At 31.0% G+C, this 22,888-nt stretch overlaps 1 protein-coding gene across 5 annotated transcripts in view; it reads left to right on the top strand.

The window, feature by feature from the left end:
• The window catches only part of LOC129948865 (zinc finger protein ush), a 244,704-nt gene that overhangs the window by 160,535 nt on the left and 61,281 nt on the right, over positions 1–22,888 (top strand). Inside the window, exon 1 of one of the 5 annotated variants that reach the window (XM_056059991.1) lies at positions 5,911–6,097. The exons of 2 other annotated variants lie outside the window; for them this stretch is intronic. In XM_056059991.1, the coding sequence (XP_055915966.1) occupies positions 6,019–6,097 (79 nt within the window). In that variant the 5' untranslated portion in view covers positions 5,911–6,018. Of the gene's footprint in view, positions 1–5,910; positions 6,448–16,864; positions 18,803–22,888 lie in introns of those variants that run through there. 2 more of the 5 variants (XM_056059994.1, XM_056059995.1) reach the window with 2 other exon arrangements.

The following is a 22,888-nucleotide window of genomic DNA, read 5'->3' as shown; positions in this document are numbered from 1 at the left end:
AGTAGGTGGCCGAAACTTTAAGAGCGTGAACTTCGATTTTCTAGTTCGTAATTCTTGGTCAGCAGACAGAAGTGTATAATTTGAGTCTACTTATTTGTTGTGTGATGTTGACGTGTAAATGAGACAACGGGTTGGTTGAAGTGTTGAAAATATCATGGCTGAATCACAAAAACGCTTCAGCTTCGGCTTCTACTGCATTACGGTAGGCCTGCTTCGAGGAGTCACATTACGTTACATTACGTTCTTTTCCCTAGGATTGTCAAACGAAACGTGAGGTCGAAGCTTTATTGTGATAGCATGCATTAAATTCCTTTGACTGAACTCGTAAACGTCAGGTGAAGCTGAAGCGTGTTTGTGATTCAGCCATAAAATTCATGCCAACTTATGTTATTGACAAGCTGCTTTATTACTTTATTATAATGGTTTGACATTTTGTTTTAAAAATGATTTCGGGTTGACTGAAATCCCAATCCCAATCTCAGTTTGTAGGTCAGCTATAAATGAATATTCTCTTTCAAGATGTTTGTCGTAGTCGGGTTTATTAAATTGCTTGATCGTGGAGAACCAAAATTTTCTTTCAATAAATTGATTGTTTCGATGACTCTAGTTAACTAAACCAATTATTTTGGTAAGAAATTTGAACCATTTGCAAACGTTTTTTTAGAATTAATTCTATTCCTTATCATACGGCAAATCAAATTAAGCATAAATGAAGTCACAGCTGTCAAAACAAAAAAAAAACAACTCCGAAAAAAGTATTTCCAGATCCAGGTTGAAAACCACATCCCCAAAAAGAATACCCTATTTGTAGGTCTAGCCAAAATAATTACTCTAAGCAGGATTATATTTAAATAGGCATATCACAGCTGTCAAGTTTCTGCTCTACGAATAATTTAGCAGTTTTGTAAATGTCATTTACTATTTAGCGAATAACTGTTGTCACTATTTGACAACATCTTCTGTATCAATCCACATTTAACTTTTTCTTAAAAATAACCTCACATCAATAATTTCATGGTTTGAATGGCTGCGTTCAATCTCCCGTTGGATAGGGTATCTCGGATAGGTGGATTTTTAGATAACTTGTTGAACGAGTTGGATAGCTGTCAAAAATAAAATTAAAACAACTTTCAGCTGTTCACAAAAATTGTTGTACGATAAAAAATTTAATGGTCAATTCAACTGATTCCTCGGACGATGATGAAATTCTTAGATACCTTTGGATTCCTTTTTTGACATCTCAGCTGTTTTTAATCAGGTGTTATTTTATACATAAAACACTAACAAAAAGATATCCGGATACCCTATCTGTCTGAGATTGAACGCAGCCACTGAATATTTGTATTGTTATTCAAGCCTAGTAAGGTGGTGATGCATAACATAACAAAATTGACATTAAAAAGTGACAGAACATTTTGCTATTGACATTTTTAACAAATTTTCGCTTTGCAGTAAATGAGTGTGGAAAAATGACATTTGAGTATTGAAGGCTTTTTTGGACTGACACTTTCTCTCCCTCTCTTTCTGAAGATTGTTTGTTTTGTTATATAAAGCCTTTTCTTAGACTTATTTTGCTTCAACAGCGTTTATAGGTAATTTAGCCTCTAATCAATGCCAAATCACTGTCCATAATTTTGATAGCGCCTTGTCTTCAAAAGCGGATATAGAATGAAACTATGTATACGAATAAAAGTTTGCCATAGATAACTTGATTTGCCGTGGATATAACCTTTGTTTTTATTCCTTTCAATGTTTTAATAGACTCTTTTATGTCCTAATAAACCGTTTTTTATCATATGGTTACTTGAATAAAAAAAATATAAAGCGAAAAATAAAAAATAGTCAAATTCCCATCTCGTCTCCGAAATGGAAATGTTAACCCAATGAATTTATGAATCAGCACCATAACCGGTGAACGAGTAAGCATGAAGTCATTTTTGCCGCGCCGGTCGCACCGCCACACCGTGTGGTATTATTTGGTGTGGTGTTGTGTGTGCGATAAAAATCCTCATAATAAAATCAACGAAATAAAAAAAAATAAGCAGTGTTCCATCACAAAAAAATCCAAAACAGGCAAAACTACACTACAATCGACAAATCGTGGAACACACGACAGAAACGTCAGACTGTCTGTCAGTCTGTTTGTTGGGTTTTGGGTAGATCCATAGTGGAGTCATATACATATGCGAAATAGACGAGAATTTTGTTGTACTCTAGCTGTCGAGCTCCGTTTCTGTCCGTCTGTCGGTCCGTCGGTCGCGTCTGGCGCTTCGGTCGCTCGTCTTTGGCTTGGAGTGGAGAGATTGAAACGAATGACAGAATAGGGTGGTATCGGATGGTGTGCTGTGCACCGATATGATGGTGGACGGTGCCGGTGGTAGTGCGGGGGAAGTTTGGCAGCGGCAGCAACTGCGGCTTCAGCATTAATGATTTGAATGCGATAAGCGAAATGCTAGAGCTGGCAGCGTACTAACAAAGCATCGAGATTGTTTATGTTGATTAGATCCTTGATGCTGATAAGAATTTTTGTTCGTTTTCGTTTTCTGTTTTCTCATTTCGTTCACCGCACTACCTCTACCTACCCTATAGATACGAATACGACTATATACCCTGTGCGCTATCTTTCTACCGTCATGTTTGTATCTCGTCGACTGACGGTATCTTTTCCATCACTTAGTTTTTTTTCTGTTTTTGTTTTTGTTATTTTTTTTTTGGTTTTTGTATTTTGAGTTTGTATGTGTGTTCTGTTCTGATTGCGTGTGTGTGAATATTTTACTCATTTGACGTTAGTGTGACCGTGTTTCATGTGGTTGTCAAAAATAATATTTTTATTTTTAATTTAAAATAACGATGGTTAACAATTTGCAGACAAAATAAAATTGTTGATATTATTTAACATAGTTCTTTTTATTTGTTAACATTAAGCCATCTTGTAAATAAGCTATTGCATTTATTATTAACGAATAAATTCGGGAAATAGATGATTTAGAATAAAATGCCTGTAATCGACGATTTTCTCAACTAAACTCATGTCATCGAAAAATGCAAATCATACAAAATTTAATAAATTAATTGTCTACGTTAACCCTTGAAATAGTTAAGTACCAATTGAAAATATGGCATATTTATAAACAATGGTCTATAATCAATGATTTTCTTAACTGAATAACATCAAATGCGTTTGTTATTAAAGATGTTAACACAAAATCGACTTGTAAATCATTGAATACGTCTGTTTGCAACAAAAGCTTGAAATAAACTTGTTGTTCAAAACTTAAACAAAGATGACTAAAATGATAAATTATCCAAATCAATAGGTCACAACTTTTGGGATCTAAAAAGTGTTCAAAAAAGATCCTGTTGACAATAAACGTTTCCTAAATCGATAATTATCTCAACTTAAAAAAATACGACCAGATGTGTGAATCACCGAAAACGATCTTTGTCAACTTTAGGAGGAGCACCCCAGTACTCGATTCAACACGTTTTTCGTTAAGTTTCGATAAATTTTGCTTAGAACAAATACGATGGTTTTATCATCAAAATTATTAAGTATTTACTGTCATAAGAGTGTGCAAGTAGTCAAGTCACTGTTTTTCGTTAAGTTTTTTTCACTTTTCCTTAAAAGAAAAATAATGCAAAAAAATATTGTCAGGGTTTAGAGAAGCATCCAAATTGTCTAATCAATATTTTCGTTAAATTTCATTCGCTTTTTATTCGAGAAAAATCAATGGTTTAAGGTGTAAATTAAAGAATTAGTTTCTAATGTCAAAGAAAAATTCTGTTAGTCAAATCTATGGTTCGAATCTTAAAAAATTCTTATGTCAACTGTCGGAAAAAAAGTACCCAGTATTTGATTCAATGTTTTTCGTTAAATTTCGTTTACTTTCGAATATACTTCAAACAATGGTTAGATTGAATAATTTAGTATTTATGGTCGTAGAAGTATGCAAGTAGTGAATTACTTTTTATTTTTAAGTTACGTTCATTTGTATATTAGAATAGTTAAGCGCCAGTTGTTGTCAATGTTATTGAACAAGTTTCGTTCACTTTTGTTTGGGATAAATACAGTAGTTTCAGGAGGTTATTATCAAAATCGCTTAGTGTCAACTGTCAGAGGAATATCTCTGTAGCCGAATCTCTGTTTTTCGTTAAGTTTTTTCACTTTTTAATAAAAGAAAAATAATGCAAAAAAATAGTGTCAAGTGTTAGAGAAGCTCCAAATCGTCTTTTCAATATTTGCGTTAAATTTCATTCACTTTTTATTTGAGAAAATTCAATGGTTTGAGGTTTTAATTAAAGAATTAGTTTCTACTGTCAAAGACACATCCTATAAGTCAAATCTATGCTTCGAATCACAGGAATTTTTTGTGTCAACTGTTGGAGGAGCATCGCAGTTCTCGATTCAAAGTTTTTCGTTAAATTTCGTTCACTTTCAAACAATGGTTACATTGAATGATTTAATATTTATCGTCGTAGTAGAAGTATGCAAGTAGTGAATTACTGTTTATTGTTAAGTAACGTTCATTTGTACATCGGAATCGTTGAGGGCCAATTGTTGGAAAAGCATTCCAGTAGTTAAATCAAGTCAAATAAGTTTCATTCACTTTTCTTTAGGGGAAATACAATGGATTGAGGTTATTGTCAAAATTGCGTAGTTTCAACTGTCAGAGAAACATCTCTGTAGCCGAATCTCTCTTTTTCGTTAAGTTTCGCTCACTTTTGCTTCCAAGAGAAACAATTCTTGTAAAAACACCTAACTTAAGGCCCAACTATAATAGGCATAAGCAAACATAAGCTTATGTCAAAAACCCAAAGAAAATTTACTTAAGTTTGTGGAATTACTGCATAGCCATAATGCAATTTTGCTCACGTATCTACATGTCAGATTTTACTTATGCGGCGAGCGACTAGGATCGCTCTTGCTTAAGTTAACGAAACTGAGAAAAATTAAACGAAATGGAGCTAGACTTCATTATGTTCACTCGTATTGAGATTCTTGGTATTCGGACGTTTGCTTATGCGCGCATATGCTAGCTTATGTCTATTATAGTTGGGCCTTTAAGCTAAACTTACATAATGTGAGGAAGAATTTAAAAACACAGGAATGAAAGAGGGGTTTACTCAGTTATAGGTAAAAACCTTTAAAAAGCTTATGACATTTAGCTCTGACAGTTCTTGACAAGTATGAAGAAAGGTTTTATAAACTGATTTAAGCTAAAAAGTGGTAAATTTGACCTTCTTATTTATCTGATGAAGTAGTACTTCATATTTCATATTTACCTCTAAAAATGTAAAAAAAAAATATGAACCTTCCTGTAGCCAAATATCTGTTTTTCGTTAAGTTTCGTTTACTTTTGCTTGCAAGAGAGACAATGCTTGTAAAAACACCTAACTTGGAGAATAATAATGTAAGGAAGAATATAAACACAAAGAAATGAAAAAGGGGTTTACTTTAGTTATAAATGAAAACTTTTGAGAAGCTTATGACATTTACCTCTGACAGTTTTTGACAAGTATGAGGGAAGATTTTATGAACTGATTTAAGCTAAAAAGTGGTAAATTTGAGCTTATTACTTACTTGATTAGGTAGTACTTCATATTTACCTCTAAAAATGTGAGTATCTACTTATTTTTGTTGGTTTAATTTGTAACACAATGGTCACACCAAAACCGACCATATGGGCACCGCAGAGCTACACAACAAAATATCAAACCAAAACATCTATATATGTATTGTGAACTATCTGCGAGTGTATTGAGCAAAACTAAAAATTCACCATGCACACACTTAAATGGTCGTTTGTCTCGCATCGTCATCGTCACCTTCGTGCTTCCTCGTCTTCGTCGTACCTACCCATCTACCTACCTACCGCTACCGCTACGCCACTACCAGTATGCTCAGCTCAACTCAGCTCATGCCTTATTGACATTGCGATGGCGTAGAGGTAAAAATTTTACCAGTTGTCGTGCAGAGCGGATAGCGTGCGCATACATTTGTGCACTACTGTGTGACGTATGTGTCGGGAATTGAAATTGAAAATAAAAAAAAAAAACCGAATCAAAATAAAAGAAAAACCTGTCGCGAGATTGAATTGTAGGTCAATATTGAACCTAGTTTTGTTTTTTTTCTTTAAATGTTTATGAGTCCTTATAATTAGTGAGGTCCTTAAGGAATTGAATTATTGTTTATATTTTTATCTGTGTTTTATATCCTTGAAAGTGAAGAATTAAGGAGTTTACTTCCCCCCAAGAGTAAATTTTGTTTACGTCCTGAAAAACGAATATAGTGAAATATTTGTATAGTATTTTAAAAAAGTGCCTATTGTTTTTGTAATTTTTGTTGCCTGGCCAAATGTCTAAATGACATATATTTACAGTGTAAATAAGTTTTAATATTTTTTTTGCCTGCTCCATACGAATACGATAATCAACTTATAACCATGGGTATGTATAGTTCAACCTTATCTGTCAGAATTATGATAACGATTTTTATTTTAGGAACAGGATATAGCTTAACTACCCAAAGATTTGACGTCTTGATAGATATAGTAAAATGTTGATATAGTACTGAAAAACAGCTGTTTTATAGTTTTGAATAGGGGTGTGTTGTGAAGTGTAGTATTATAAATAAGACCAAACAGATTGTAACGTTCGTTAAGAATTTGTCTGAATTTCTTGGAAGTTTGGTGGTTTCTAATCTTGTTGAAGCTGATAATATTTTTTTTTGTTTTTCTGATATGCATAGGTACTGTTTTGGTTTATTTTAATTGCTTAGGGTTTAAAAATCTCATTACGTGAGGGAAGTCAAAAAATAAATATGGTGGATTAACAAAAGATGGTTGTTGGCATTTATTGCATTTGACAGGTCACACTTATTGATGGTGTAAATATAGGGTGATTCCATTAATTTCACCGGTCGGTGTTAGATTTTATGTGTTAACTTAAAATTTTGTATGTAAAAGAATTTTGCAAAACATTTGTTTGTACAGTTGTACGATGATTGTCAGATCTTAGGTGAATTTTATATTGTTTGTGGTGAATATCTACTGTGCGGAAAATAAGTCTGTCATTTAAAATTTCGATAATATGGATAGGCATTTTATTGTATCCTGATTTTGTGCAAATCGTTAAGGGCATGTCGCATGCAAAAAAATTGATTGGTGCTTTGCGCTTAGCTTTGTAGCGTTCACATTTTTTTAAATATTTAAACGAAATAAACGGGTTTTGATTGAAAATATATTGGGCTAAATATGTATAAAGGAATAAAAAATTTAAAAAATTGTTTGTTCCTTAACAGCACTAGAATCACTAAAAAATCATTAAATTCAGGTAGTTACTTGCGAAAATCAATGGGGCAGTGTGTAAAATATAATTTTTTATTTTTTTTATATTTTTTTCCAAAAAACAATAAATTTTTATAAATAGTATCGATTTTCTTTTTTTTTTTAATTTATTTATTTATTCCAAGAAAAATTGTAGAAAACTATGAAAAATAGGGCAAATTTGCATTGTGGCATAGGTGCAATATTTAATAAAACTTCCAAAGTATAACAGCTAGCTAAGTCAATTTAACTTTTTTTCAAATTCTAAATATATGTTCAGATATTTGCTTTCAAATTTTTTTTTTTTAAAATAGTTATAGTAACTTTTTTAGACAAAAAATCCAAAATGCATTCTTTTTTTTCCAATATTTTTTGCGAATTCATGGGGCGAGCTGATTTTTATTTTTTTAGTTTTAATTTTTTTTTTAAAAAAAAGGACCATATATATTACTCTTACTATCGATTTTGAAAAAAAAAAATATTTGTCGCAACATAATTAAAAATGCATTTCAATATAACAACATTTGTGGTGCAATTGTGAGGGATCGGGAGCTTATATAATTCCAAAATATTTTTTTTATTTTTTTTTGGCATTTTGTTTATTCTATTTAAAAAAGTAAAAAGTTCTTGCGTCTACTGTTTATTTAATTTAATTTTTATAAAAGAGGTCTATTTTGCATTTTTTAACAACAAATTTCTTTGTAAACGCACACAATGAAGTTTCCAGTTCCCAAGAATGCCACTGCATCTCAGCGCTCAAGAAGAGAATTCTTTGCAAAAGAATTTCGCCCGCCCATCCTCTCTCAGATTTTTTTTTTGTTGTTGGTCTCATGGCTCATTTAGTTTTTGTATTCTTTGTTTTGCTTGCGGTATACAATAACAGAAAATACAACAAAAAAAAGACTTTTCTTAGAAATATTTTTTTTTTCTAGTATGTGGTATGATGTAAGGTCATGGACTCCTGATTTGGGTGTTACGTAGTCAATCGTATACGCAGAATTTGATTTTTGGTTCAACTTTCGGCAAGTTTTGTGGTTGCACATTGTAGTGTAGGTATAAAGAAGGGTAAAGAGGTATTGTAGGTATCGTGAATTCGCTGTCATATATTTTGTTTTCTTGATTTTTTTTGCGTACTATCACTCCTGGGTATTGCATTTTTTTAACTTCCCATACGAAGTTATTATAATGGGTCCGATTTGTCAAATTGAAAATTTTGACATTTCTCGACGTTTCAAGGTCCCTAGAGTCGAAATAAAAGATTTTTAGAAAGATGTCTGTGCGTGCGTGTGTACGTACGTTCATACGTCCGTACGTCCGTACGTTCGCTACGTTTTTTTCGTCGTCCATAGCTCAAGAACCAGAAGAGATATCGACTTCAAATAAATTTTGCTATACAGATAATAAGGCAGAAAGATGCAGAAAGGGCTAACCTAAATAAGACTTGAATTAAATTTTATATAATATATTGTAACGTGATAGCAACCAAGTATATTTTTTGAAAAAAATCCATTTAACGGTATTTTTATAAATCAAAAAACTGAAAAAAAAATGTGTCACCTACAAAATTTTACGACTTAAATATGATTTCATCTCCAAAACAATTTTGTGCAACGAAAAATAACGTTTTTGAAAGTTGATAAAATTTTGAGAAAAATCGAATTGACAGTTTTTTTTATACAAAATAAAAATCTAAAAAAACTTTACTCAAAGTTGGTAAAAATTGAATATCGATTCAAATATCTTTTCAAAAAGTTGAAATTTAGGCTTCAAACTAATTTTATCTTATAAGAAATATTATTTTGAACATTCAGTCAAATTTTGAACAAAATCAAATTGACAGTTTTTGTACAAAAAATTAAAAACCTAAAAAAAAATTTAACAAAAGTTGGTAAAAATTGATTTTCACGTCAAATATCTTTTCAAAAATTTGAAATATTGGATTCAAAATAATTTTATCTTATATGAAATATTGTTTTCAACATTTGATAGAAATGTGAAGAAAATCTCATTGACAGTTTTTTTTACAAAAAATAAAACTCAAAAAAAAAAAAAAAACAATACTAAAACTTGGTAAACATTTACTTTCGACTCAAATAGCTTTTCAAAAATTAAAAATATTGGCTTCAAACCTTTTTTTATTTCACAGAAAATATTGTTTTCGATATTTAGTGATTTTTATATAAAAATCCAACAATCCGTTTTTTCATAAAAAAAAAATCTATAAAAAATAGTACGCAAATTTGGTCAAAATTGATACGAGTACATATAGACAAACTTTTAAGCAAGACAAATCGACAGACGTGATGGGGAGTTATCAGTGTGCACAATCCTGTCAAACTATTTCAAAAAAGATGCTGGGATGTGACCCACACTTATAACTTCCCATCCCGTCTGTCAATTTGTCTTGCTTAAAAGTTTGTCTATATGTACTCGTATCAATTTTGACCAAATTTGCGTACTATTTTTTATAGATTTTTTTTTTATGAAATAACGGATTGTTGGATTTTTATATAAAAATCACTGAATATCGAAAACAATATTTTCTGTAAAATAAAATAAGTTTGAAGCCAATATTTTTAATTTTTGAAAAGCTATTTGAGTCGAAAGTAAATGTTTACCAAGTTTTAGTATCGTTTTTTTTAGAGTTTTATTTTTTGTAAAAAAACTGTCAATTCGATTTTCTTCAAAATTCTATCGAATGTTGAAAACAATATTTTCTATAAGATTTGAAGCCAATATTTTATAGTTTTGAAAAGATATTTGAGTCGAAAATCAATTTTTACCAACTTTTATAAATTTTTTTTTAAGGTTTTTATTTTTTGTAAAAAAACTGTCAATTCGATTTTTCTTAACATCTTTCAGAATGCTTAAAACAATATTTCTTATAAGATAAAATAAGTTTGAAGTCTAATTTTCAAGTTTTTGAATAGATATTTGAATCCATATTCAATTTTTACCAACTTTTGTTAATTTTTGTTCGGTTTTTAATTTTTTATAAGAAAACTGTCAATTCGATTTTGTTCAAAATTTTACTGAATGTTGACAACAAGAATTTTTGAAAGATAAAAGTAAATTAAAGCCAATATCTCAAAGTTTTGAAAAGATATTTGAGTCGAAAATTAATTTCTACCAACTTTTATTAATTTTTTTTTAGGTTTTTATTTTTTGTAAAAAAACTGTCAATTCGATTTTTCTCAAAATTTTATTGAATGTTGAAAACAATATTTCTTATAAGATAAAATAAGCTTGAAGCCTAGATTTCAAGTTTTTGAAAAGATATTTGAATCAATATTTAATTTTTTTTCGAACTTTGAGTAATGTTTTTTTAGATTTTTATTTTTTATAAAAAAAACTGTCAATTCGATTTTTCTCAAAATTTGATCAGATTTTAAAAACATTATTCTCCGTTGCTCAAAATTGTTTGGAGATGAAATCATATGTTAGTCGTTAAATTTAGGAGGTGACAAATTTTTTTTTCAGTTATTTTGATTTAGAAAAAAAACCGTTAGATAGATTTTTTTCAAAAAATATACTAGTTTGGTATCACGTTTCAGTTTATTATATAAAATTTAATTCAAGTCTCTAGTGGCTTTGGTTCGTAAGATATTTAGGGTTAACCAAAATTTTCACCTTTTTTTTAAACTGCTATGGTAAAAAAACCACCCACGCAATTTTCTTGAGAGCCCTTTCTGCATCTTTCTGGCTTATTATCTGTATAACAAAATTTATTTGAAGTCGATATCTCTTCTGGTTCTTGAGCTATGGACGACGAAAAAAACGTCGCGAACGTACGTACACACGCACGCACAGACATCTTTCTAAAAATCTTTTATTTCGACTCTAGGGACCTTGAAACGTCGAGAAATGTCAAAATTTTCAATTTGACAAATCGGACCCATTACAATAACTTCCTATGGGAAGTAAAAAAATATTAAAATAAAATAGGTATTTTCAATAATTAGAAAATGTCGACCAAAAAAAGAAATTCAAGAAAAAAACATCTCCTTCGATAGCAAAATACCTACTTGCTTTATAAAATTCGAACCATATGCAAAAGACAACAACAAATCTACCTAACTAGACATACCAAAAAAAACCGGTTTATCATGCAACATTGTTCTATTTCTTATTTCTTTGATTGGCTGCTTGTGCGGAAATATATCCCTCGCTCTGAGAGACAAAAAAGATCAAGAGGCAAATATAGAGTAATTGGAAATTCAAATTTTGAATTTGATAATGAAGAGAGTAACGATATTTCACTAATACATTCAAATTCATTTACATGAGTTCTGAGTTCGCTTCTGCGGGAGACATACCCTTAAGGATAAGTTGACGTTTATTACCAATTAAAAAAAAAAACGAAATGCAAGGAATATCTAACATTTACCATTAGTTGATTTGCAGTTGACTGGATTTAATTTCAACCATTAGTGTTCTGACATTTATTGGTCTTTGAGTAAAGGGTGGGCTAAACAGAAGTTTATTTTTAACAATAAATGTCTTCGAAGAAGAGTATTCGGGGAGAGTACGATAACTTTGGCGCCGAGATATAATAACGGTTTTTGGTAGAGGGGCTTAATACAAGCATTTTTTACTATGGGAGGGGGGTCTATCTCCCCCCTTTTAGGCGGTAGGGGCAATTTAAAAAAACATGTACTTTAAATGGAAAAAAAATAATTAAAAAATAACGGTAATACTTACAATTAAGTATTATACCTTTTTTTAAAGCCAACACTTGTGTCTAGTAGCTTGTTTTTAAATCAAGTCAGAACTATGCATAGTTTGCGAAAAACACTGTTTTAAACTCAAAATTTGGTTAAAAAAAAAGTTAAAAATATGGTTTAGAGTGTAATATTTCGAAACTTTTAGATTATCTACAATTTTTTTTTTTAGAATACATTGCCCTTATTTATTTTTTAACGAAAACTGAAAACTAGATGTTTCTATGTCTTCTAGTTTTTGAGAAAATTGAAAATTACCAAAACAAAATATTTCAATTAAATTACTTTTTTTATATCCAGTTTATTTAGATGCATATGAAATTTTGCATGCACTCACCGAACCTTTCACCCTCTCCACCTTGCACCCACCCTAACTCGCACCCACCCCAAATCCTATAGTGAGCCCAAGCAGGGGGGTTGCAGGATCCCACTGTTGCATACAACCAAACTTGCACCTACCATTGTTACTATCAAAATAAGATTTTTGAAGCAAAAAAAAAGAATTAAATTAAAATAGTAGTTGTGGTTATTTTCAATTTTCTCAAAAACTAAAAGACATAAAATCATCTAGTTTTCAGTTTTCGATCAAAAATAAATAAGGGCAATGTATTCTAAAAAAAAAAATTGTAGATAATCTAAAAGTTTTGAAATATTACACTCTAAACCATATTTTTAACTTTTTTTTTTACCAAATTTTGAGTTTAAAACAGTGTTTTTCGCAAACTATGCATAGTTTTGACTTGATTTAAAAACAAGCTACTAGACACAAGTGTTGGCTTTAAAAAAAGGTATAATACTTAATTGTAAGTATTACCGTTATTTTTTAATTATTTTTTTTCCATTTAAAGTACATGTTTTTTTAAATTGCCCCTACCGCCTAAACGGGGGGAGATAGACCCCCCCCTCCCATAGTAAAAAATGCTTGTATTAAGCCCCTCTACCAAAAACCGTTATTATATCTCGGCGCCAAAGTTATCGTACTCGTGCCGAGTATTCTGCAGAATATGATGATTTCAGGCATTAAATTAGCCTTTAGATTGGTTCTTCACGGTTTTTCACAAAAAAGAAAACTCATGGCGGCTAATAACATTATACGAAAATTTAGTGCGGTCAGTGCGCTATTTAAAAATTAAATAACTCAATATTATTACAATTTTATTGTTTTATGATGTGAAGAATAGTTCCGAAAATTTTTATGTCAAAAACAGATCTATTGTCAATCAATGTCATATTGGCCAAATCAATTTTAAAATATTTTAACGCCCAAATTACTTATTGACATATCGCCCAAAATATGTCATGTATTTAAACATTTGGACATTCTTACAAAATTTCTGTTTATTTTAAATACTACGACATTTTAAATCCTATACTGAGCCCAAGCAGGGTGGTTGCTGGGGTGTAGTCTGCCCCCATACATACCGTATTTTTTATACGGGACTCAAAATCCAACTACATACCTAAAATGTTTTCTAAATATTAAATGAAATATGCAGAGCTTGACATTTCTTAATACAACTCAAATTAATTTTTTTTTGGCAAAAATGGCAACTATAAATTTGGGCAATCTTTTAATTAAAATTTATTTGACGTTTATATGACATTCGCTTTGGATTTGTTTGACGATTTCTTTTTTTAACTTTTTGGGCTAAATGCCAATTAAGAATTAAGACATTAAGGTTTTGGGCAAAAAGACCATATTCTGGCACAAACTGGAATACAGTTTAAACCATGGTTTTTTTATTTCCTTCAAAACTTCTTTGAAAAAAAAAACACTGTTTAAACATTATTCAAAATTGTTTAAGTGAAAAAGGACTTATTTTATTTATCGGAGATATGATACTGACCTTCTGTCAAAATATCGAGTCAGAGGATCAGCTGTCAATGTCAAAATAATATCGAGTAAAAGGATCAACTGTCAAAATAACTTATGATAAAAAATTAAACCACTAGATGAAATTTAAGCAAATTGCCTCCAAGACATTTATTAATTCTTACGTTATTTTTGTCTACACAATATTTATCGTTTGTAAGAAACATCTTATTAGGTCCGTTCGCGTACCTTCTTAAAACAGTCAGATGTGAGAAGTGTCAACCTTGATAGAACTTTAAATAAATTAAATAAATGCAAGCAATTTATTTGCTGTCACTTATAAAATTAAAAATTCGTTTCCAAAAAACAGCGACAAGATTGCAATTTTAAAGTTTCAATTTAATCAAGTCTTGATTAATTTAAGTCTTGTCTTAATTTATCCATTTACAAAAAAAAACACGAAATAAAACGATGATGTTTTAAAATTAATATTTTTTTTGACAGTCAAATTGTAGGAAAAATGTGTTGTTTTCCTGTTCGCTTATTTTTTTGTATGTAGTTTTGTCTTTTTGTGAGAGAATTTAACCCTCACTCTTTAAAATATATCTTTTTACGAATTTTAGTGCAGAAAGTATTTATGTTGTATAAGAAAAACACTAATAAAATAAATATTTATTAAACCACAAACTTTCTTTTTTCAAAGTAGAGTTCTTTGGATTTAAGAAGTTTGCGAAAAAATCAGAAAACTCAAAAATACATGAACAGACCTTTAAAAAAAATTCAAAGCAACCTAGGCAAATGTCATTTAAATTTGACATTTGAAGAGCATTTCAGTTCAGTGTTCATTTGACAATTACTCGTATTGTGTTTGTGTTCTGGCCGTTGTGTTCAACTCTGCTCAAAATTGGCTGTGTTCACTGTCGTGAGGTGTTAATTAATTAATAATTAATATTATGCAACTTTCGACTTTCTTATAAGTCTTGTGTACTGGGGCCTGATTATAAGGTTCGCGGCGTCGCATTTCTTTCTAACGAATTCACTGCGAAGCGAAAATAGTTCTTCCTATATTCCATTCATTTGACACTTTTGATTTCAATTTGTCTTCCTATATTCCAGTGATTTGACAGCTTTCCACACATTTTAATTGACTTTCCTATAAGCCTTATGTACTGGGGTCTGGTTATGAGATTCGCGGTGGATCGTTTTCGACTTGCGTCGCATTTCTTTATTAACGAATTCGCATAGAAGCGAAAATAATTCTTCCTATATTCCAGTAATTTGACACTTTTGGTTTGAATTTGTCTTCCTATATTCCAGTGATTTGACAGCTTTCCACACATTTAAATTGACTTTTCTATACCTAAGCCTTATGTATTGGGTCTGGTTATGAGATTCGCGGTAGATCGTTTTTGACTTGCGTCGCATTACCTTATTAACGAATTCGCGGCAAAGCGAAAATAGTTCTTCCTATATTCCAGTAATTTGACACTTGGTTTTGAATTGTTCTTCATATATTCCAGTGATTTGACAGCTTTCCGCAAATTTAAATTTGTTTTGATTGAATTTGTGAAATTTGAGGTGATTTATTGAAAATTTTACATTTTTTTATGAATTGTGGATAAATTATAAGAAAATTAAAATAAAGCTAACTCACATTTTTATATAATAACAATCAAGAAAGAATCCACAAATTCGAAAAGTGACTAATAACAAACACTCAACTCGCCAACGAGCATTATGACATTTCAAATTCGCCTTCGAATTCGTTAATTGGTCGAATTCAAAACCAAGAAGCCGAAAGCGAAAGCAATAATTGAAAAATGACAAACTCGCTGACATTGCAAACTTGCAAAAATGGCAAAAATAAAGGCTGTCAGATTTCACCTCGCCAACAAACATTATGACATTTCAAATTCGTCTTCGAATTCGTTAATTGGTCGAATTCAAAACCAAGAAGGCGAAAGCGAAAGCAATAATTGAAAAATGGCAAACTCGCTGACATTTTTAAATAAAACTAAAATTAAAAATTCTGTTCGCAAAAATGGCAAAAATAAAGGCTGTCAGATTTCACCTCGCCAACAAACATTATGACATTTCAAATTCGCCTTCGAATTCGTTAATTGGTCGAATTCTAAACCAAGAAGGCGAAAGCGAAAGCAATAATTGAAAAATGGCAAACTCGCTGACATTTCAAATAAAACTTAAATTAAAAATTCTGTTGGTAACTATAAATTTGGTCGTTCTTTTAATTGAAATTTATTTGGACGTTATGACATTCGCTTTGGATTTTTTTGTCGACTTTTTGGGCTAAATGCCATTTTAGAATTTGAGCGTAAACGTTTTGGGCACAAAGACCTAAGTTAAAGCGAAAACGAAACGGATTGGCATGCTCCGTCAAATTTTGACACAAACTGTGATACAGTTTACACCATGTTTTTTTTTTTCAGTGATTTGACACTTTTGGTTTGAATATTTCTTCCTATATTCCAGTGATTTGACAGCTTTCTACATCTAAATTTGAATTTGGATAAATTATGAGAAAATTAAAAAAAAAACTAACTCACATTTTTATATAATTATAATCAAGAAAGAATCCACGAAGTCGCCTGTCAATCCACCAAAAAAGGCTGTCAGATTTCAACTCGCCAACAAACATTATGACATTTCAAATTCGCCTTCGAACTCGTTATTTGGTCGAATTCAAAACCATGAAGGCGAAAGCGAAAGCAATAATTGGAAAACGATTCGCCGCGAAGCCCATAATCAGGCCCTTGTACTTAATATTTTATGAAGTTTAAATGGATATATCAAACTTAAAAATTGTTGTCAAGGGACTTAATTTCTCAGAGAAAATTACAAATGAAATCGGAATTTTAAAAAAGTCAAAAATACATTAGTTACTAAAATTCAAGCTCAGTCTTCAGTCTTTAATCTTAGATATTATAAAAGGTAGTAAGTAAATACATATACAAAAATAATTGTGCTTAAATATATGAACAAACTGAAGGCCAAGGTACCAACGTAACGAGTTTAGTCTTAGCTTTGAAATTAAGCCTGAAAACAAATTAACTCATTTAAAAGTCTGCGACAACCAAAATATTTAAAAAACATACCTACGATCAGGTACCTACCTACCTTCGTTATATTACGTATTTTGGACTTACCTGCCTTAAATCTAATACAAAAACTACCTACAACCTTCTTTCCGTGAGATTGATCTATCACTTCAAAATCCTGACCTTGCCTTGATTGTTATTCCTCACAGAAAAAAAAAAACAGATCCCAACTGATAACAAAAAAGCCACGAAGCCATAAATTCAAAATAAAAAACATATTGAAATTATAATTTTACAAAAAAATAAATATACTATACCCCTTATAAAAACAACAACAAAAAAACAACGCAAAATAATAAAAAAATAAAAATCAGAATCTGAATCTGATGCTCTACCCATTCAACACGCTGACTTCGCTGGCTGGCTGGCTGACTGGCTGGCAGTGTCCCACACTATGTCGAAGTGATAACTATCTAAAAGTTTTAATTATGGACGAGGTAGCGAAAAAAAGTTACGATATTTTGTTGTTAGAAGGTATGTCTGGTTGCTACTGCTGCGATGCCGGCCGGTCGTTCAGTGGTGTGTTTTATCTGCCACACTGATTCAGCAGACAAAACATAACCCCACCTCCTCCGCCTACATACCGACAAGCTGATGGATTGCAATATCTCTTACACTCGTCTTAGCCTTGGCTCGCTCAGAGATTCCTTATCATTAAATGCAATAAAAAGAAAGACGCAGCAGCTCACAAGCAGACGAGAAAGCACCCCCATTCTAGGAACAAACCAAATCTCATCGAAATCTCAGTTCTCAAACGAAAACGAAAGACTCTGAGACTTTGCAAAGCAAGAGATGTACCTCACCACACATACGACGAGTCTTATCCATCCATATGAAGGTACACTAAAAACCCACCACCAGTACCGCATCACTGCATATACCAACACAATCAGAAATTGTTATCACTATCATCATCAACAATCCAAATCCATCCGTCGACCATCCGTCCCAGTCCCAATCCCAATTCCAATCTCAGTCCCAATTCCCAGCAACTCCACAATCCGAATCCACATCCATCCATCGGATCGCATCGCATCGGTAGTTTTTATCAGTCAGCCGCAAGCGAACCACCAAGTCCGTCCGGTGCCGGTGGTGGTGGTGCCAGTGCCAGTTGCCAGTACCAGCTCACAGCTCAGTTCAGTTCAACTTTGCTCATCTCGCATCTCATCTCAGCATATTATATTTATACGAAATACGAAATGAAACCTTCCTACACACATTTCCCTATCTTTTCTGTGCCCTTGTCCCGCATCTACGACCTGCCTCGAGATATCCATCAAAAATTAAATTCAAAATAAACGTTTTCTTCTCTGTGCTCAGAGCTCAGAGCTCACAGAGTCACCACATCTCGTATAACTTTGGTTTGGATTTGGATTCTGATTCGGGAGTTCGGTACGGGTTCGGCGCAGCGTTTTTGTTTCTTCATGCGTTTGTTGAATGTTGATGTCTATACTGTCTGCTGTCTGTTGTGTTGTTTCTTTAACTTCAAAAAACTGACATTTAGTTGGGTTAGACCACGCGCGGGGTAAACATCTATAAAACAAAACAGAAAAACGTTTAACTTAGGCGTGATAATAATTATATTTGTAAATATTCAAAACAATAAACGGTACATATTATAGTAACGAGTGAATTTGTCAGTTTTGACATCTGTCACTTTGACATTAAACTAATCAAATCATTTGAAATCAACATGAGAGCTTACTCTTGCTTTTGATAGTTCAACTTTCATAAAAAGTAAACATCTCAAATATCTGACTGTATGAAAACAAAATAATCATAGTGTGCGTTATTTCGCGAATCTCTACACGGATATACAAAAAATGGGTAATAATAATTTTTAAACATGTAATTATTATAAAAATATAAATTTTCTATACAAATAAATCGTTTAACAAAATTTACTTGCATAGGTCAGTGTGGTCTTCAAAATAACGAGTACCTTTTTGACAGTTCTTAATTATGATAGTGCAACCAGGTTAATGAAGAATAAACAAATCAAGTCAGATAAGTTTGTAAATTCAATGTAAAACAGTGCTATAAATAAGTGATGTGACGTTTGTACATTTATTTGTTTGTCATTGAAATTCTTTTTTACTTACTCTCCAAAGCTGTCAGATGACATTTTAAGTTGATTGTTCCGTTAAAAGTCAAAAAAAAACAAATTAATATGTGAAGTATTGACAGTAAATCACTTTGACGTCTACTTATTTTGTTTTAATCTTACAAGAGGGTTAGTAAAAGTAGTGTGTGGAATACTTAAGAAAGTAACCGTGAAGCTAAATGTGAATTTTTTTGTATATGGGGAAGTGAGATAAAAAATGAGACGTCAAAGCTATTTTTCATCTTCAAAATAACAAGTACCTTTTCGACAGTTGTTAATTATGATAGTGTAACCAGGTTAATGAAAAATTAACAAAACAAGTCAGGATAATTTGTAAATTCAATGTAAAACAGTGAAATAAATTAGTGATGTGACGTTTGCACATTTATTTGTCATTGCAATTCATTTTTGCCTACTCTCCAAAGCTGTCAGATGAGATTTTAAGTTCAATGTTTTGTTAAAAGTCAAATAAACAAATTGACATGTGAAGTATTGACAGTGAATCACTTTGACGTTTACTAATTTTATCTCAAATGAGACTTCAAAACTATTTTTCATCTTCAAAATAACAAGTACCTTTTTGACAATGCTAAATATGATAGGATAGTTTGTAAATTCAATGGAAAACAGTGCCATAAATAAGTGATTTGACGTTTATACATTAATTTGTCATTGCGATTCTTTTTTGCTTACTCTCCATAGCTGTCAGATGACATTTTAAGTTCAATTTTCTGTCAAAAGTCAAATAAATAAATGAAGTAATGACAGTGAATCACTTTGACGTTCACTTATTTTATCTCAATCTTACAAGAGGGTTAGTAAAAGTGATAACCGTGAAACTAAATGTGAATATTTTTGGATGTGTGGAAGTGAGGTAAAAAATGAGACGTCGAAGCTATTTTTCATCGCAGGCAGTATCTGTCAGTTTGGGTTTGATGTGCTCTCAAAAGTCATTTGAACCTATAAAGTATTTACTTGCTTCATTTGACCTTAAATGGGAATATTTTTGTGTGTGGAATCGAGATAAGAAATGAGACGTCAAAACTAGTTTTAATTGCAGGAAGTCAGTTTGAGTTTAACGTGCTGTCAAAAGTCAATTAAACCTATAAAGTATTTACATACTTCACGTGAGTAGTAGGTAACACACTTTAGGAATTAATATTAAAACAATGTGAGGAAGCGAGATTAAAAATGAGACGTCAAAGCTATTTTCTATCACAGGCAGTATCTGTCAGTTTGAGAAGAAATTAATATTAAAATAAAAGAAGCATATTTTTAATGTGGGAAAGTGAGATAAGGAATGAGACGTCAGAAAGAACCAATTTGTGTGGGTAAAATGTGTCAAAATAAAAAGTGACAATTGAACACTGAATTTGAAATTGGGAAATGTGCAATTTGCTGCGATAGCACTCACGTCAAACACAATTTGCTAATAATGAGAAATTTTAACACAACTTAAAAAACAAATATTTGCAAAAATCTGTCAAATAGCTATTTTGCAAACTTAACGTAATAATAATTGTAAATAAAATGAAGTTATGTTTTGCTAGTAATAAATTACCAACTATAATAACGGTAAAATTAATGTTAGAAGGAAACCTGGCATATATAAGCCTTTTTCGTTGAATTCCAAAATCACACAAATTACTTTGACTAGAGGAGAATACTTAACGATTGATTACAAAAAGGTTATCAAGGTGTGAAATTAAGGTAAAATAATAGTATACACCTTTAAGTACATGCAGTTTTCATGAAAAGTTGTGGAATCCAAAATTTTAAAAGTCCCGATTAACAAATCAAATAAAGTAGATAAATACTCTTAAACTTCTACCTTTATTGACTAGTCGCTAAATTTATTTTAAAATTTGACATTTAACTCAAATCTTTTTTCAAAAACGAACTGTCATTATAAATATTTGCTAATAGGTCTGTTCTGTTATTGTTTGTTTTGAATTGTCCACTGTGCTCTTTCGTCCAAAGTCTTTTTTTAAAAATAAAGATCTGTTTGTTTTTAATATTTATAAACATTGTTTGTTCTGATTTAATAGCATAAACTGAACAAAATCACGTAATCATTCCTGATTAAAGACGATAAGATGATATCAAACTAACCTTTAATGTGTTTTATATTTTTATTCTATTTTAAAAATATTTAAAATAATTAAATTTAATCTCTACAATTATTATAGCAAAGGTAAATTAGTGTTAACTTTTTTTGGCTGAAATATTAAATTTGTTCTCATTTTTTTTACACGTTTTTGTATTACAAAAAAGTAATAATAATTAAATTACAGAATAGTAAAAAAAATAATAGCACAGTATCTAATAGTAAACAATTATTAATGCATCGATTTTGTAAATAGATATTAAAAATATACTCTGACTATTTATCGTCAATATCGTAACTCAAAAACTGATGATGATGATGATAAAAATACAACGATTAAAAGGGTGTTCTTTTGCAACAGAAACAAAAAACAAAATTAGGAATTTAAATAATTTCATTTAAAATTTAAATACATTTAAGTTCTTTTGTTTTTAAGTTGAATTTAAGAAGATAAATCATTTTGAATAATCTGCAACGTGTTGGTCCTTTGAATCCTAAATCTCACTTTGATTAAGATGTGTTTGTGACAAGCTATAAGATTTAGCTTCTAAAATCTAAATTATTGAAAATTAAGTTGATTAAGTTAGTTTCTATACATTTTATTTACCTTCAAATACCTTCTCTCAATAAACACTTCAACGTAGATCTTAATTGGAAAATAATTAATAAAACAAGTTTTCTTTTATGATTAAAAAAAACACCCATTTCCAATAAATAACATCTATTTATAGTTCTTAAATTGTTTCAAGGTATAATTAAACATTTAAATTATAGTCATTAGGCAAAGTCAGTTTAAATTTTTAATTGAATTAAAGTAGTATTTTTGATCTACGAACAGAACTTGACTTTTATTAAACTTTATCTCGAGAGGAAAATTAACATTTAACAATTTTGTGTTTTTTTAGTCTTTTTTATTGAAAAATTTGCGTTTGCGTTAACGAACACTCATTTTGATAACTAAGTCTTATCATTTGAAAGTGCAGTTCAGTCAACAAATGAATAATAAAAAAAGGATTTGACAGATGTCACCGAAACAAAATGGCCACTACGAGGTGCCAAAATCTACCCGCCCAAATTGAAAAACCCTTTAGCTGCCTTTTAGCAATTTGAACAACACAAGAATTAGAATGACATATTTATTTTGTAAAACGTCAATTCATTTTGGCATAAGTGTCAAGGTTTTTGATTCAAACAAGAATTAAATTTTTGTTCAAAGACCAAGAGAATTAATTTTTGCTTGAGCGGATCAATGTCTCAAAAGGATCCATTTGTTTTGTCAAAAAAAAAAAAATTGGAAATAGCTTCAACTATTTTTTCCGTTAAGATTTTTAATTTTAAAATGTTCATTTTCTATTTACATTTACTAAAACTATAAAACAACAAAGCTTTTCCCTTTTGCATTTTACTTGCACGTATCGTACTCTTAGGCTACGTTCAGACGGCGACTATTCGATTCGATTTTTTTCACGTTTGCGGTTTTATCGAATACGAGACGGCGTTTCACGCGAGAAATATTCTATTCGATTTATTCACGTACGGGTTTGGGGCGTAGCAGGGAGCACAGCACTGTCGGCAGTCAACCGACCATCGTCATCATGGATCCACGTACTAATCATACATTCGAGATTTATCGAATCGTAGTGACAAGTTCGTACGGTATACGGACAAAATTATTTCACGAATACGGGATTTTCCTGCATGG

Source organism: Eupeodes corollae, chromosome 3, assembly GCF_945859685.1.
Source record: "Eupeodes corollae chromosome 3, idEupCoro1.1, whole genome shotgun sequence".
NCBI classification, from domain to species: Eukaryota; Metazoa; Arthropoda; class Insecta; order Diptera; family Syrphidae; genus Eupeodes; species Eupeodes corollae.
This window is presented reverse-complemented; position numbering and strand designations above follow the sequence as displayed.